This window comes from Macaca nemestrina, chromosome 6 (assembly GCF_043159975.1).
Source record: "Macaca nemestrina isolate mMacNem1 chromosome 6, mMacNem.hap1, whole genome shotgun sequence".
Taxonomy (NCBI): Eukaryota; Metazoa; Chordata; class Mammalia; order Primates; family Cercopithecidae; genus Macaca; species Macaca nemestrina.
The window spans coordinates 30,198,513-30,215,397 of NC_092130.1; the positions used below are offsets into that span (position 1 = coordinate 30,198,513).

A 16,885-nucleotide genomic window follows, 5' to 3' on the forward strand; every position below is an offset into this window, starting at 1 on the left:
CAGTGAGCTAAGATCATGCCACTGCACTCCAGGCTGGGTAATAGAGCAAGACTCCATCTCCTTTTTTTTTTTTTTTTTTTTTTTTTTTTTGTTTGAGACGGAGTCTTGCTCTGTCGCCCAGGCTGGAGTGCAGTGGCATAGTCTTGGCTCACTGCAACCTCTGCCTCCCAGGTTCAAGCGATTCTGCCATTCCCAAGTAGCTGTGATTACTGGTGCCTGCCACCATGCCTGGCTAATTTTTTTATTTTTGGTAGAGACAGGGTTTTACTATGTTGGCCATGCTGGTCTCTAACTCCTGAACTCAAGCGATTCCCCTGCCTTGGCCTCCCAAAGTGCTGGGATTACAGGTATGAGCCACCGTGCCTGGCCTCAATCAATGTAGAAGTTTGTTTTGCCAAGGTTAAGGACATGCTGGCAAGAAAAACAAAACATGGAGTCACAAAAATATTATGTGGTCTGTGCCATTCTGGATGAATTCGAAGGCTTTAACATTTAAAGGGGAAAGTGGGCTGGAGGGAAAAAGGGGACATTGTGGTAATCCACATGTTGCAAAAGAAAAGTAGCAGGTAGGGGAACAGTCAATTATCTCGGTTCAGTAAATTGGCTCTTTACATAGGGAAAGTGAGCATAGAGGAGCTGCCTGTGGGATATTTTGCCTTTCATTTGTCGCTATCAGCTTAGGAATAAAAGGCAAGGCAGCTTCTTGCATGACTCAGTTTTCAGCTTGAGTTTTTCCTTTTGGCAGAGTGAATTAGGGTCCGGAGTTTTTATTTTCCCTTCCCAGGGGCATGGTGTGTGGGAAGGGGGCCAGATGGTTGTCCAGGGTCCAGTCCCAAGAGAAAGAAGAGATGGGGAGGCTGGAAACCTAAGTTTTCAGCCCTGTAGACCAATGGTGAGTAGATGAGAAGCCACTGGGAGGAGACTGGGGATGGTACTGGAGGACTCTAGAGAGAGAGGGGGGCTCGCTCTTCATCACTGCGATGAGATCCCGGGCTGAGAAGGGGCTGTAGCCAGCCTTGGTGTGCAGTGTGTGTGTGTGTGTGTGTGTGTGTGTGTGTGTGTGTGTGTGTGTGTGTGTTGGGAGAGAAGAGTAGAGATTGGCGCACATTCTGGAAGTGACGATGGAGGGGCTTCCAGGCAAGTGGGAGCTAGTGGAGAGGTGTAGGGCATGGGGAGAATTGGGGAGTGGAGATGAGGAGGGGAACAATGGACAGGCACAGAAAGGGACCTCAGTTAATGTTCATAGCCCATGCCCCCACCCCGAGGAGGATGGGGACCAAACTGGCTTCCTTCCCTGCTATAGCCAAGCCAGCAGGGGAAGTTGGCTGTGGAAATTGCGGGTATCAGCCTTATCCTGTGTGAATATCTGGGACAATAGGATAGGACAAAATAGGACAGACATCGTTCCCTGGCCACATTTCCTGGAGGCCGAGGCAGGGTCTAGAGAGACAGGCTGGGGGAAGGGATGGGAAAAGCCCCCTGTGAGGCGTGAGGCAGGTGTAAAAAAGGAACAAATGGAATCACAGAATCCAAGGTTAAAATCTTGAGTAATCAGAGTTGGCCCAGAAGGGACATTAGAAATGTAGCAATTAAAGCAGGTACCCAGGCAGGAGCAGTTCTATATATCATCTCACTCAACCCCCCTGAAGTTTTTGGGGTGGGAGCTGGGATTATTCCCATCAGACAGAAGAATAGCCTGAGGGTCAAAGAGGTTAAGCAACTAACCCAGCTGGTAAGGGAAGAACCAAGTTCCAAACCCAAGTTGGTGTGAGCCCACACTCCAAGCTGTTTCCTGCTATAAAACCCCCGCCTGGGGGCCCGAGACTGCCGCCGCAGTGATAGGGTAGCCCCAGCTCTGTTGAGATTTGTTAAAAGGCTGCTAGAAATGACATTTGTCCCTCTTCCTGGTGGTTGCGCTGCATAGGAGGCTACAACCCCAGGTGGCAGCCTTGGCTGTGTTCACAATTCACTCAGTCCCTTGTGCAGATAGAGTCTTGGGAAGAGGGGATGTACATTCTGATGAATACAAAATCAAAACATGAATTAAGCCATCCCAAAAGGACTTGAGAGAGAGAACCTTTCCAATTCTGGGCTCTATGGTGGGGCAGGGGGAATTCCCATTTCAAGGGGGTTTGCAGAGAACGACCGAGAAACCGTGAATTCACCCAAAGCCCTTGGGGCTGGCCTGTCGTTGTGCCCCCATCACTGGGAATAGGAAGGGCCAGAGCTGAGGAGTTGGATGGCCAGGGTCAGCCAGTGGATCAGCGTCAGAGCCCGGCCTCACAGCTGCCCCGCAAGTGGCACTCCCTCTCCCTGCCTGGAGAGAGGGCAGTGGCTAGGAGGCTGGGGAAGCAGAAGTGAGAACGTCCCTGTAGAAGGGCCACAGGCTGAGCGGAAACCGGGGGCTGAGCCTGACGCCAACAATGTGTTTCCGCCCATACAGGCTGGGGGGCGCCTGGCAGCCCCTTGGAGGCTTGAATCAGCTCTCACTTCCCTCCTTTGCCCCTATTTTAGGCCCTGGAAAAATGCTGACGCTGCAGAGGCAACGGGCCTTCTTCCCAGACAGCCTGATAGGGGTTTCAAGTTCTCTTTTCTCCTTCAAGAAAATTTTCCTTAAAAGAGATTGGCTTCCCGGTAAACACAGATGTGTGGGGGTGCAGGGGTGCGCTGCTGGGTGTAGACTAGGAATAAACAACATAGTGACTAACTCTTACTGAACCATTTATTTGGTGCCAGGTGATGTTCTAAAGGCTTCCCATGCATTTAAAATGCCTAACATAGCGATGAGTGGGTATGATGATTATCCCTATTTTATAGGTGGGGAAACTGAGGCACGGAAACTCCCGTCCCAATGTGCTGCAGACCAGATGTCCATCAGTGGGAGTGGGCACACCAGGAGATTCCTGGGACCTCTCTAACTCTGCTGGGCTAAGATCCTACATCTTTTTTTTTTTCTTTCCTATGTGAATTAAGTCAGAGGACTTGGCTGTGAACATTCCATTCATTTCTTTCTTCATTCGGTGGTAGAAATACATCCACTTTGTACACAGGGTTAAAATAGTTCATTCCTGGGGAGAAGAAAGATGTCATCACAGCGGGGTAGACTGAGGCAGGAGGCTGAGGACCCCAGGGAGACAGAGGCCTGAATGAGAGGCTGAGCAAGCTGCAAGCCCCCTTTCTCAGAGAAGGGACCTCCTGGACATCAGAGACATCAGTCTAACCCTGAGTAGGTTGAGGGTTATGACCAGGGGGCAGGGGCTAATTCAAGGTGGTCCCTTGATGGCACAGCACCATCCCACCCATCTCAGAGTCAGGTCGGCCCAAGGGGTGCATCCTAGACCTCACTTCTGTCTGCTGTCCCTCCCACCAGGTCAGGGAATCCCAGTGATAGAGCCCAGTGGCCCTGAGTTGGTCGTGAAGCCGGGAGAAACGGTGACCCTGCGATGTGTGGGCAATGGCAGTGTGGAATGGGATGGCCCCATATCACCTCACTGGACCCTGTACTCTGATGGCCCCAGCAGCGTCCTCACCACCAACAACGCTACCTTCCAAAACACAAGGACCTATCGCTGCACTGAGCCTGGAGACCCCCTGGGAGGCAGCGCCGCCATCCACCTCTACGTCAAAGGTGAGGAGTCTGAGCCTCCTCCCAAGAGGCCTGGCCCAGCAGGTCCCACTACAGTGGGCCCTAAAATTAACAATCGTAACAATTCAGCTCTGCATTTACTGAGTGCTGGCTATGAGCAAAGACCTGGAAAGAGCTTCTAATGTGATGCAGTCCTCCCAATGACCCTGCAAGGCGGGTCTACGATGATGCATTTTCTAGAAGTGCAGGGAGATTGTCCAAGGTCACGCAGCCTCACATAGTGGGACTAGAGTGGAGCCCAGGTGCGTCCGACTCTAGAGCCCCTATGCTGAAGTGTCCACTGAACTGTCCTGGCATGGTGTGAGCTCAGATGAATGACCAGCCTCTCTGAACTTCCCTGTCACCTATGTCCAAGTACTCCTTGGCCCAGTGGAGGAAGGGCAGTTATAACCCTGTGCCCTTCTCTACCCTAGATCCTGCCCGGCCCTGGAACGTGCTAGCAAAGGAGGTGGTGGTGTTTGAGGACCAGGATGCACTGCTGCCCTGCCTGCTCACAGACCCGGTGCTGGAGGCAGGCGTCTCGCTGGTGCGTCTGCGTGGTCGGCCCCTCCTGCGCCACACCAACTACTCCTTCTCGCCCTGGCACGGCTTCACCATCCACAGGGCCAAATTCATTCAGGGCCAGGACTATCAATGCAGTGCCCTGATGGGTGGCAGGAAGGTGATGTCCATCAGCATCCGGCTGAAAGTGCAGAAAGGTGTGTGGGGCACAAGGGGACCAGCAACCAGGCCTGGAGAGCGGGGACAGAGAGCCAGCAGCCACACGGGTGGTGGCTGGGGACTGGGCGTGATGGGGGGTAGCGGGATGTCCTCCTCCTTTCACTTCTTCCCCTCAGTGGTTCCACGATCATCCATGGGGCAGGACTGACAAGGTGTTGGGGCAGGGAGACAAACCACATGTGAGCAAATAACTCAGTGGGCAAGGTCATCTCAGGTCATTACACATGCCACACAAAAAAAACATTCAACAGGGTGGCTGAATAAGAGTGTGTCGGGTGGGGAAGCCTCACTGAGAAGAAAACACTATTAGAGCTGGAATCTGAATGACATGAAGGAGGTGGCTGTGCAGAGATCTGCTTCAGCAGGGGGACAGTGAGTACCAAGTGGTGAGGTGGGAACAGGCTCTGAATGTTCTAGGTATGGAAAGAGGACTGAAGCTCAGCCTCAGACATGGATTTCCCACTCGGGGCCTGCCTAAGGCCAGGTGCTGGGCACGTGAAGGGGAGGGATGCTGAGCCAAGAGGCAGGGAGGAGATGGTGGGCACGTGTGACGGCTCTTGCAGTGGCCAGGTAACAGTGGAGGTGGAGTCTCACCCTGCTGGGATGGCAGGCGGGATTCTGGTTTCTGGGAGGACTGGTGAGAGCAAGCAGGGCCCCAGGCTGAGGACCTGGGCTTGAGACAGCAATCAGTCCCTGTAACGAGGGCCAGGGTCAGAGTGAACTAGCTAGCCCAATGCCCCTGGGACCTGAGGCCATTAAACCTGCCCAGGAGGTCAAAGGACCCCAGCCATGTGGGCAGAGGAGGCCGTTAGGGCTCTTTCCTGGCACTTCACCCTGCAGAGCCCTGGGTTGGCCAAGAGCCAAAGGTCCTGGGCCCTAGCTCTGCCTTGATCCCCCTCAGGGACCTTGGAGTCCTTTCATGTCCTTGGGCCTTAGGAATCTGGATTAGATTATCTTTCAACAGCAGCAATGGGCATAAATATGAATTTAAGGCCTACTGTGCATCAGGCATCTTGCCGGCTGCTGGAATATTCCTGTCATGGATTTGACATTCGACTACAGTCTAACTATTTAATAGAAAGTAAATACAAACGTGATGAGCAAGAAACCAAGCTGGGGAGTGGAGGGCGTGGAGGTGCCAGGGAGGCTAATTCATATCAGCTGGTCACAGAGGCCTCGCTGAGGAATTTTTGAGCTAAAGATCTAAAGGATGAGAACAGCCTCCCATTTTGAAGAGTGGGAGGAAAGGCATTCTAGGAGGGAAAGGTGAGTGCAAAGGCCCTGTGGTAGGAAAGAGGTGCAGGGGGCTGCAGTGCAGTGAACAAGGGGTGGGGTTGTCAGGGCGATCAGAAACAGGTTGGGGTATGGAAAGGACTTTGACTTCTTTTCTGAGAGTAACAGGAAGCCCCTAATGTTTACAGAGGAGAGAGGCATGGTCCCATTTATATTTGTAAGAGGTCACTTTGGTGAAGAGTCCAGGTGCAGGGGGCTCGGAGGGAGGCAGGGAGGCCTCTGAGGAGACTGGTGCAGAAGTCCAGAGTGGAGAATGGTGACGGGACTGGGAAGGGGTAGAGGTGATGGAGAAAGTAGACTTTCCAAGGCCTCTATAAGACAGGACTTGCAGTCGGGGGAGTAGAAGCAGCAAGGCTGCCTCCCAGGATTTGGGATGGGGCAGTGGCGGGGGAAGCCTGGCTAGTGTGGCCTGGCCCATGGCAGGGAGGAGAGCAACAGCTATATCACATTCAGGGAACCTGGGTGTTCAGGGATCTCTCCCCCGGTCTCAGTCATCCCAGGGCCCCCAGCCTTGACACTGGTGCCTGCAGAGCTGGTGCGGATTCGAGGGGAGGCTGCCCAGATCGTGTGCTCAGCCAGCAACATTGACGTTGACTTTGATGTCTTCCTCCAACACAACACCACCAAGGTCAGTCCCTGCGGATCACAAGGTGAAGTCACAAGGAAGGCCACCCTCCCAGCACACCAGGTTTTACACGCTGGAGTCATGGGCCCCCCACTCCAAACCGGCTGTCTCAGCTGAAGGCACAGTTCAGACTCCAGGAGGGGCATAGACTTGCCCAAGATCTCACTCCCAGTCAGTAGCTGACGTAGAACCAGGACTCATGCTTATGCTGCTGAACTTTGTGGGGGTGGGCGGGGGAGGTAGTTCTCTGTCCCCTTGACACATGGCCTTTGCCCCAGCCTTTAGACAAAACCCAGAGGTGAGCTCACTTCTATTTAGCAAGGGTTTCCTAGGCCACCTTTGAGGCCCAGGAATATAACAGCTATTTCAGAAAGACTTTGGGAGACAGGGAGCGGGGGAGGGAGGATTCCAGGAGGGAATCACGCTGGGCTGCCCCTAAGAGCCCCCTCCCTTCCCACTGTGCCTGCCGTGTTCCAGGCACAGCCCTAAGCCACTTGCATGCATATCTCATTTACTCTTCACTACAGTCTTGGGGGCAGGGAGCCCCATCTTACAAGTGAAGAAACAGGCTCAGAGGACAGGCAGATAGTAATTAAAGGCTGAGGATTGGAACCCAGATCTCTCTAATCCCTAAACTACCTTGGTATAACATCTCCATTCCTTCTGGCTGCAGCTCGCAATCCCTCAGCGATCTGACTTTCACGATAACCGTTACCAAAAAGTCCTGACCCTCAGCCTCGGTCAAGTCGACTTCCAACATGCCGGCAACTACTCCTGCGTGGCCAGCAACGTGCAGGGCAAGCACTCCACCTCCATGTTCTTCCGGGTCGTAGGTAAGCATCAGGGTGGTGGTGGACAGTCAGTAGGGATCCTGCAGGAGTGGGAGCAGAAGGGTTTTGAAGAGGAAGTTGATGTCAGGGAAGGAGACCTGCTGAGGATATCTCTGCCAGAGTTCGTTTATCCAAGGCCTGGCTAAGGAGCCACTCTCCAGGAGCTCTCCCTTACCCTGTCCTGGGACCTCTCTCCCACCTTGGAGCTCTTACATTGTATGGCTGCACTGGGTACACCTTAGCGCCATTTTTTGTTTTGTTTGGGGATTGGGGTCCAGTAGCTCCCTACTGGACTGCAGTTGTTCATTTTTTCACTCATTCCTTTATGGACACATGAAAAGACAATGATCACCCAGTGATTATGGGGGAAGCACAGGGTGTCCTGGGAACACTGAGGAGTCCTCCAACCCAGGCTTGGAGAAGGTGGCCTCTAAACTGGGAAGAATGAAACGTGGGTTAGCTGGGCAGAAGGGTGGGAAAGGAAGGGGAACAGCGCTTCTGGCAGAGGGAGGAACATATGCAAGACTCAAAGGCAAAGAGAGCATAGATCATTTGGAACACTGAAAGAACTTGACAACAGGTCGGATGTAGAGTGGTGTGAGGAGTGGCCACAGGGGAGCAGAGGAGGCAGCAGAAGCCAGAGGTAAAGGTGTCTTAAAGTGAGAGAGTAACTGCATCTTAACCTGTTGGGTGCTCATTGTAAAGAGGAGAGTGATGGAGTCAGATTGCACAGAGGAGGCACTGTGTGGTGGTCAGGAGTACACACTCCAGGGCAGTGTTCCAACCTGAGTCTGCCAACGACTAGCAGGTTGCTAACCCCACTGTGTCCCAGTTTTCCTACCTGTAAAATGAAGATATTAACAGTAACTGCCTTCATAGATAGAAGATAGATTAGATATGGAGGGAGGGAGGGAGGGAGGGAGGGATGGATGGATGGTACTTAGAACAGGGTCTGACACAGGAAATGCTGTCCAAGTATGCACTAGAAGATAGTATCTGAGAAGGCTCAGTCTGGTACCATGTGGGTTGGGTGGGAGCCTGGAGGCTGGAGAATAGGCTGAAGATGGCCAGTGGTGTGTGGAAGAGTCTAAGATGTAGGGATGAGGAAGAGAAAGGAGCTAAGGATGACCTCCAGGTCTCTGGCTATGGTGATTGGGTGCAGGCAGTGGCAGTCACTGGACTCGGACCCTGAAGCAAGGCAGGAGCTCATCAGAGTGGGAGCAGGCTCTGAGGCCTTTAGGTCTGGCTGTGCCTCATGTGTTGAATGTTATGGGAGACAGAGATGGCGAGGAGCATGAGAATCATGAGCATTGCTACCCTAGAATACATGCATGACTTGCAGTAGATTGTGAGCTCTGTTGTGGACCCCATTATGCACTGGGGGCTTTGGCAGGGTAAAGGGGAAGAAGAGCAAAAGCACAAGAATTGTCCTTCAGTTCTGGCTTCTAATCCTGTCTGCTTTCTAGTACAGGCATACAGTCGTCACTCAATAAGTGTTTATGTTCATTCACACTTTGGGCCAAACACTGTTCTAGACATCGAGGATACAGCTGCAAAAAAAAAAAAATGAAACAGATACAACAACCCCTGACCTCATGAAGTGGGTGCTCTAGCTGGGAATGGGTAGGCAATGAGCCAAGTAAATTATTAAAAAACAAATGATATAGCATTTGCAGCTTCAGATTGGGTGGTCACCAAGGAAGATCTCACTGGAAAGCTGATATGTGAGCAAAGACTTAACTTGGTGAAGGAGCAAGCCATGTGGCCATTTTGGAGAAGGGAGTTCCATCCTGTGGCAGGATTGTGCTTGCCGTGTTCAGGGGACAAGTGGGCCAGTGTGGCTGCGGGCAGAGAGCGAGAAAAAATGTGGTCTCAGATGAGGTCAGAGAGTTAAAGTGGGGAGGTGGCAGATCCCACAGGGCCTTGGAGGCCACTGTAAAATCTTGGGCTTTTTCTCCTGAGAGAGATGGGGAGCTGTGGGAGGGTTTGAGCAGATGAGTAACATGGTGGGGTTGGATGTAACAAGAATTAACAGAGCTTTCTTGGGCGTTGAGTACTGTCTGTAGGGAGACAAGGATGGAAGCAGGGAGATGAAGGAGGCGGCTACCGCAGTGGTCCAGGCTGGAGCTGATGGTGGGTGGACTAGAGTGGCAATGGTGAAGGTAGCAGGAAGTGTTGGTGTTTGGATGGATGAATGGACGAATGGATGGATGAATAATAGATGGATTGCTGAGAGAGACAGAGAAGAAGAGAAAAGCCTTGCCCCCAAAAGCTCACAGACTAGTTGGAGAGAGAAGAAAGCTACCTGGAGGGAGAACCAGACTCATGAAACAGTGCAGATGTGGTGCCTAATGAGTGTGTAGTCTGGAAGGGCAGCAAAAGGCCAGTGGAGTGAGAGGTTCCTGCGTCCTGGAGCACTGAGTAGAGACTCCCTCATGGGGGTGAGTCTTAAAGGATAAAAGGGGCCTCTGTAATGAAAAGGAGGAGGATGGAATTCCTGGTGGAGGAAATGGCTTGAGCAAAACCTCCAAGGTTGGAATGACTGTGGTGTGTTCAGGGATGTTAGGAGACCCAGATGGGTGGAGCGTTGAGTGTGTGTTTGTGTGTGTGTGTGTGTGTGTGTGTGTGTGTGTGTGTGTGTGTGTGTGTAGGAAGGAAGAGGGAAAGGGGCTGGATGAGCACAGTGAGACCTGATTTGATTGAGGAGAGCTTTGAATGCCAAGCTGAATAATGGAGGCAACGGGACGCCATAGGGGGCTTTTGAGTAGACATATGTCAGTGTAGAAGGGTGAATTTCAGATTTTTAGACAGAATAGAGTAAGGAGAGGAGCTCTTAGAAATCATCTAGTCTAGGGCTTGTGGCAGAGCCCTGAGGTTTTAAGAAGGCATGTCAGGGGCTACCATGACAGGCACGGAGAGGCTGAGTGAATTGGGGTTCTTGCCACAATTCCTTTGCCTGAGATTCAACAAGAGCAACTGGATTACAAGCTGTGCAAAATTTCATTAGGAGAAACTAGTTAGTAGCTGGGCATGGTGGCAGGAACCTGTAGTCCCAGCTACTCAGGAGGCTGAGGCAGGAGAATCGCTTTAACCTGGGAGGCAGAGGTTGCAGTAAGCTGAGACTGTGCCACTGCACTCCAGCCTGGACAACAGAGTGAGACTCTGTCTCAAAAAAAAAAAAAGAGAAACTAGTCAGGACTCTTTCAGATACAAGTAACAGAAATCAACTCAAACTGGCCTAATTAAAAGGATTTTTTTTCCCTTATAGCTAAAAAGCTCATGGATATCAGCTTCAGGAACACTTAGATCCAGGTGTTCAGCTGATGCTGGAAAGAATCTATGGCTCCCCAACTCTCAGCTCTGCTTTTTCCTTTTGGGCCTAGCCCCCAGAAGGCTTTCCCCTTGTAGGACTCTGACTGTCTGCCTTGTAGTATCTGACCTAGCAATACCAGTAAAATAAGGGCTTCTCTTTTCCCAGAGTCTTAACAAAAATCATGGAATTGAGTGTTATGGACTCATGGTAACCCAAACCAATCACTGGGCCAGAGGGGACAGAGTACCCTCACTGGCTGGCCTGGGTTACACACCTACTCCAGAGCTATATTTGGAAGCTGCATTGACTGATTTATGACCAGAAGAAAGGGAAATAGATGAGGACATGTGAAATTGTGTGTGTGTGTGTGTGTGTGTGCATGCACACATGTGTATTTTTTCTTGCTGCCAAAAATTTTTCAAAAACTTGGAAAATCACAGATTATATTCAATCTCTTCATTACACAAATAAGGAGATGGAGGCACAAATGGGGATTGGAATTTGCCCAGGTTCTCCTAGGGCCTCAGTGAGAAAAGTTTTGATCCAGTGATTCTGAAGGGGGTGGTGAGAAGAGGGGTGTCAGAGGACCTGTCTTGGGTGGTGGTGAGGACTGTATACCTGTGACATAGCTGCTCAGGGACTGGATCAATGGGTGGATGACAAAATGGACAAATAAACCAGACATCTTCCCACTAATGCCAGATGCTTGTGTGTTCTGCTTTCCAGAGAGTGCCTACTTGGACTTGAGCTCTGAGCAGAACCTCATCCAGGAGGTGACCGTGGGGGAGGGGCTCAACCTCAAAGTCATGGTGGAGGCCTACCCAGGCCTGCAAGGTTTTAACTGGACCTACCTGGGACCCTTTTCTGACCACCAGCCTGAGCCTAAGCTTGCTAATGCTACCACCAAGGACACATACAGGTACCACTTATCAGTTCCCATCTACACAGCCCTATAGCCAGATGGGGGATGCTTCAGCAAGAATCAGGACACTTGGCTCATGTCCCAACCTTGCTGTATGACCTTGAGCAAGTCCCTGTCCCTTTCTGGGCTTCACTTTCCCTGATTTCATGGAATCCCAATATTGGTTATCTGTGTTTGAGATCCGGATGAAATTGACTTACCTCTCCATCCCACATCCTTGGGATAGTCAACGCCCCACCCAAGGGTTCTACCATTTCTTGGGAGTGTGCATTCTCATGGCCCCTCAAGAACCCTCAGTCTCATTCATTTTCTTCTCTTGGGGCCAATCTAAATGCAGAAAACAGCCCCACTCACAGACACCCTCTTGATAATGACTGCCCAAGTTATCTGCCACATACACAGGCTTGGAGGGAGGGGAAGAGGGAATTAACATCACATAATCACAGATACATGAGATGTTCTTTAAAGGAGTGTATTAACCTAGCCCCGAGAATTTCTCATTGGCTGCTCTTCTCCGTAAGCTCAAAACTCTTCCCATGAAGTGCAATCTATAATAACTCGACACCCCCTCTTCTTGCATCTCTCCACTCCCACAATCCTGTGTATTTCACACACACATTTTAGAAATCTTTTTCCTGTCTGCTTACGAACTGTGGTCTTGGGGTCTTACTTTCTCATCCAAAGTGGCTTAAGCAGGTAGGTTCTAAATAAGAAAGCTTTGTCCCTAAGAGGAACATTCATATCAGGTATACCAGGTATTAACTCAGGTATTAAAATAGTTCTTTCTTTTCTTTTCCTTTCTTTCCTTTCTTTCTTTCTTTTTTTTTTTTAGACGGAGTTTCGCTCTTGTTGCCCAGGCTGGAGTGCAATGACATGATCTCGGCTCACTGCAACCTCAGCCTCCCGGGTTCAAGTGATTCTCCTGCCTCAGCCTCCCAAGTAGCTGGGATTACAGATGCCCACCACCATACCCGGCTAATTTTTGTATTTTTAGTAGAGATAGGGTTTCACCATGTTGGCCAGGCTGGTCTCCAACTCCTGACCTCAGGTGATCAGCCCGCCTCGGCCTCCCAAGGTGCTGGGATTACAGGTGTGAGCCATCGTGCCTGGCCTAAAATAATCATTCATACCCTGCCCTTTCAGAATGAGACAGTACAGCCTGATTAAGGGTAGTGAATGTGTGGTGTGCATGCCACATGCATTCTCATTCATTTTTCTGCAACTCTCTTCTGCAGAGTGTAGATGTGGCCTCAGAGTCCTCCTCAACACAGGCCCCAGGCAGTATTTCCAGCATAGTTGGCTCTTGAGAGATCTGTTTGCCATCCCTGCGTGGATCCCTTAGACTAACTCCACAACTCTTTGGGATTCTGGTTCTAGCTCCGGAAGCACAAACCTCACTGATTCCCAGAATCTTGCTTGCCAATTGTCAGAAGCAACAAGGATGTTTTCTTGTCCTCACCTTCCTCCTCTCAGTTCCCTTCTGGTCCTTTCTGGCCAGGTCTCTGTCTTCCTCTCATTTAAAGCAGAAGTTCTGAATTTGGAATCTGTACGCCCTTTGGAGGGGGCTGGTCCATGGATGGGTTTAATGGGTCCATAAGCCACAGAGGCATTGAGGAAAGGAACACGAGATCCCCTAAAACACAGTAGTCTGGGCCCTTTCAGCATAAGGGCAGACAAGCCCGGACTCCAAACAGCCACAGAATTTTAGTTCATGTGGTGGGTGTGTTCATAATGGTGACTTTCAATCATCCAAAAAAGTCCAATTCTTTTTAGTTAAAGGGGTGGAGGTATCTCAAGAACTGACCTGGACAGAGGGCTTCTATATGCCCAGGGTCTGGCTGGATGAGACTGCTCTCTGAATACCATGGATTTTAGTCCAGTAGTAGCTGCAGACATTTCCCAAGCAAGAACTGGCCATTTGCTATAATTTTTAAAATTTTATTTATTTTGACAGTGAACTGGGGGACTTTTTAAAAAACGTATTTATTACCTAAACAACACATGTTCATTGTGGACAAATTGTAAAATAGAGATAAAGAATAAAACAAAAAATTTCCCAGAATCAGCCAAGGATGATTTTTGTTGTCAGTTTTCGCTCCCGAGCCTTTTCTGTAATAAAGGGTACCATTAAATTGAATGCCCACAAAGAGTCAAATTCTGTGTCAAGCACCCTAAATACATATCCCTTTAATCCTCAGGCCAAGCCTGTTAATTAATTACCATCGATATCACTCACAGCAAAGGAAATGAGGGATCAGAGAGATTAAGTACTTGTCTAAGGTCACACAGCCAAGAAACGGCAGCACCAGGACTTGAACCCCAGTCTCTGCAGCAACATGGCTTAGAACCCAGGGCCCTACATCCTGCCTCTTTTTCTTTTTCTCAGTCTCTCTTGGCAAGGTTGGCACTTCAGGGATTTTTAGCAGGGATTGCAGCTTTCATGAAAGCTTAGTTCAGTGACAGTGGTCAACGTAGGGGACCTGTGACATGCCTCCCAGCGTCATGAAGACATCACCGCTATTAAACCTCAGGAAAAAACCACTTTCAGATAAGAAAACCAACTGAGGAAATAGGATTGATGGTTTTTGCATGTCTCAATGGCACCCTGCCTGAGTACCTCGCTTACCCAAGGCCATTGGACCCTGGATATTTTACCAAAACTAAAATAAACCCCTTTAAGGCTGTTATCTGACTGCAATCCTGTAGGGGCCATACTAGGCTGGGGCTCACCAGGACCACCTGATTCTCTCCCGCAGGCACACCTTCACCCTCTCTCTGCCCCGCCTGAAGCCCTCTGAGGCTGGCCGCTACTCCTTCCTGGCCAGAAACCCAGGAGGCTGGAGGGCTCTGACGTTTGAGCTCACCCTTCGATGTGAGTGCTGGGGCGGAGCGCCGCCTGGGGTGGAGTCCCTGGGACTGCCTGGAGGGATGGGGTTGATGGGGGCAGGGCACAGGGAAGGAGGTACTGACTGGGAGGCTGGGATGTGGCGGGGAGAATGTGACTTGGGGCCTCCTCGTCTCTTCCTCAGACCCCCCAGAGGTAAGTGTCATATGGACCTCCATCAATGGCTCCGGCACCCTTTTGTGTGCTGCCTCTGGGTACCCCCAGCCCAACGTGACATGGCTGCAGTGCGCTGGCCACACTGATAGGTAAGTGGGCTCCACTTACCTCCCTCACCTGGGCTCAGGGGCTGGGCACCCTGTGAGTGGGAGGGACATGCTGGCACTGGGAACCCTGAAGCTCTGAGCCACAATCTGCTTTTCCCAGGTGCGATGAGGCCCAAGTGCTGCAGGTCTGGGACGACCCACACCCTGAGGTCCTGAGCCAGGAGCCCTTCCAGAAGGTGACCGTGCAGAGCCTGCTGACCGCTGAGACCTTAGAGCACAACCAAACCTATGAGTGCAGGGCCCACAACAGCGTGGGGAGTGGCTCCTGGGCCTTCATACCCATCTCTGCAGGTGAGCGGGAGCCTTTGCACCCCCTACCCCACCCCGGCTCCTTTAGGTGGAGACGGGAGTCGGTCCTGGAAACTGCCCACCCCACCCCCAACCCACCCTGCCGAGGGAGCTGGGGTCAGATCCACCTTTGGAGCAGATCCTAGCAATACCAAGATCTACCTCTCTGGGCCAATCCAAGCCCCTCCTGCCCGGCAGGTCTCCTGAAGCAGTAGGATGGAGCAGTCTTTGCGAAAGCGGAGAGAAAGCAGCCTGAAGAAACTGGCCCCCACTCTTATCCCTGCACTCTAACTCATGCATTAATTCACAAGGATGTGCAGGCATTATGCGCCATGTGCCAGGGACGTGCCCTATGCAAGGAAGCAGTGCCTCCCCAGAGCTTAGAGTCTGATGAGGGAGGCAGGCAATGAGCAAGGAAACAGTTCATCTCCAGCTCAGGGCCAGCTCATGACGGACTTCTCCAACTCTCCCCTCTTGCTCCAGACACAGTCTATCCATTTGAGGTTGCTGTGCAAGAGGCTGCTCCGGGGAATGATGCCTGGCCCTGTGCACAACATAGGCTGCCCCTCTCTGCTTTACACAAAGGCTCCTCACCAGCTAGTTCTGTGATTCTCAGAGGCCCACAGCATCCTCAGGCTTTTGACAGCCAGGCTCTGGTACCCACTGTGTGCCAGACTCTGGCCTCTGCCTGGCTCAGAGGTGGTCACTCGTGTCCCCAGCTGCTGACCTTGGACAACTGCTACCGGGGTCCAACTGCATGCAGATGCCTGTGGCCACTCTGGGTCTCACTGCTGGAGGTTGTATATTATAATAAAGCCAACATTTTGTTGAAGGCTTCTGCTGCGCCAGGCACTGTGTTAAGCTCTTTACAGGGATTATCTCGATTAACTCCTACAAACCTAGGAAATAAATACAATTTTCCCTAGGCTCAATGTCACACACCTCCTAAGTGGCACAGGTGAAATTTGACTGCAGACCTAAGTTATTGATCTGAGTAAGGAAGTGGAAATTATGTCCTCCAAAACATCACAAGAACTAGGATTATAGATCCAGGGAAGAGGAGAGCCTGGGACCACAAGCCTGGCTTGCTAGACCCTCAGAAGGGCTGTGTGATTCCAAAGGGCATGCGGGGAAGCTGCAGGGGAAATGCAGGAGAGGAAGGTTGCAGTGTGACCTCCAGAAGGCCTTTCTGACCGAGCTTTCTGGAGGTGTAGCGCGCTCATCGTCTCCCGTCACTGAGGGTGTGCACGCAAGCCATGGCTGGGCACCAGGCCAGGCTCCTGCGGAGAGGTTTCTTACACTGGCAGAGGGTGAGACTGCATGACCCCAGAGCCTCCCTACTCCCAGCAACAGGAGGCTGTGACTCCGGACAGGGTTTGGGGTGGACGTGAGCAGAGCTGGAGAGGCCGTCCTCTTCCTCTCTTGGGGAGGGTCTGCAGGAGAGGCCCCAGAGGCTTCCAGTGGGGGATGCTTCATTCAGTCAACAAGTATTTATTGAGCACCCACTGTGTGACAAGCAGTGTGCAGGCCTGACCTCATCAGGGAGGGGGCTCGGAGGCGCCCCTGCCTGCTCACTGCTTTGCTTCATGCCTTCCAGGAGCCCGCACGCATCCCCCGGATGAGTTCCTCTTCACACCGGTGGTGGTCGCCTGCATGTCTGTCATGGCCTTGCTGCTGCTGCTGCTCCTGCTGCTATTGTACAAGTATAAGCAGGTGAGCCGGAGCAGAGTGGGGCTGCCAGGTGTCTGAGTGAGCCAGATTTGGACAGTACCCCCAGGCTGCATGGATTCACCCTTCCTCCTCCTGTCAGTCAGTCAGTCAGCTAACAGCTCTTTAGTGGGTGCCTACTGTATGCCAACATGAGCCAGTTGCTGGGTGGCCTCTGAAGCTCTGCCTTCATAGTGTTTACCGTCTAGTGCGAGAGACAGGTGCTAATCAAATAGCCATGAAAGCAAGGGCACACCTGTAATCCCAGCTACTTGGGAGGTTGAGGCAGGGGGATCGCTTGAGGCCAGGAGTTAGGGACCAGCCTGGGTGATACAGCCAGATCCCAGCTCAAAAAACAAAACAAAAAGGCATG

The 16,885-nt window shown here is 51.6% G+C and overlaps 1 protein-coding gene across 2 annotated transcripts in view; it reads left to right on the forward strand.

Annotated features, from left to right (window-relative positions):
• LOC105466874 (colony stimulating factor 1 receptor) overlaps window positions 1-16,885 on the forward strand; it is a 61,303-nt gene that overhangs the window by 29,054 nt on the left and 15,364 nt on the right. For both annotated transcript variants that reach the window (XM_071098231.1, XM_011716016.2), the window contains 9 exons: window positions 3,371-3,628; window positions 4,060-4,344; window positions 6,151-6,287; window positions 6,958-7,117; window positions 11,154-11,346; window positions 14,106-14,221; window positions 14,379-14,499; window positions 14,618-14,808; window positions 16,403-16,518. In XM_071098231.1, coding sequence (XP_070954332.1) covers window positions 3,371-3,628; window positions 4,060-4,344; window positions 6,151-6,287; window positions 6,958-7,117; window positions 11,154-11,346; window positions 14,106-14,221; window positions 14,379-14,499; window positions 14,618-14,808; window positions 16,403-16,518 — 1,577 coding nt within the window. The remainder of the gene's footprint in view (window positions 1-3,370; window positions 3,629-4,059; window positions 4,345-6,150; window positions 6,288-6,957; window positions 7,118-11,153; window positions 11,347-14,105; window positions 14,222-14,378; window positions 14,500-14,617; window positions 14,809-16,402; window positions 16,519-16,885) is intronic.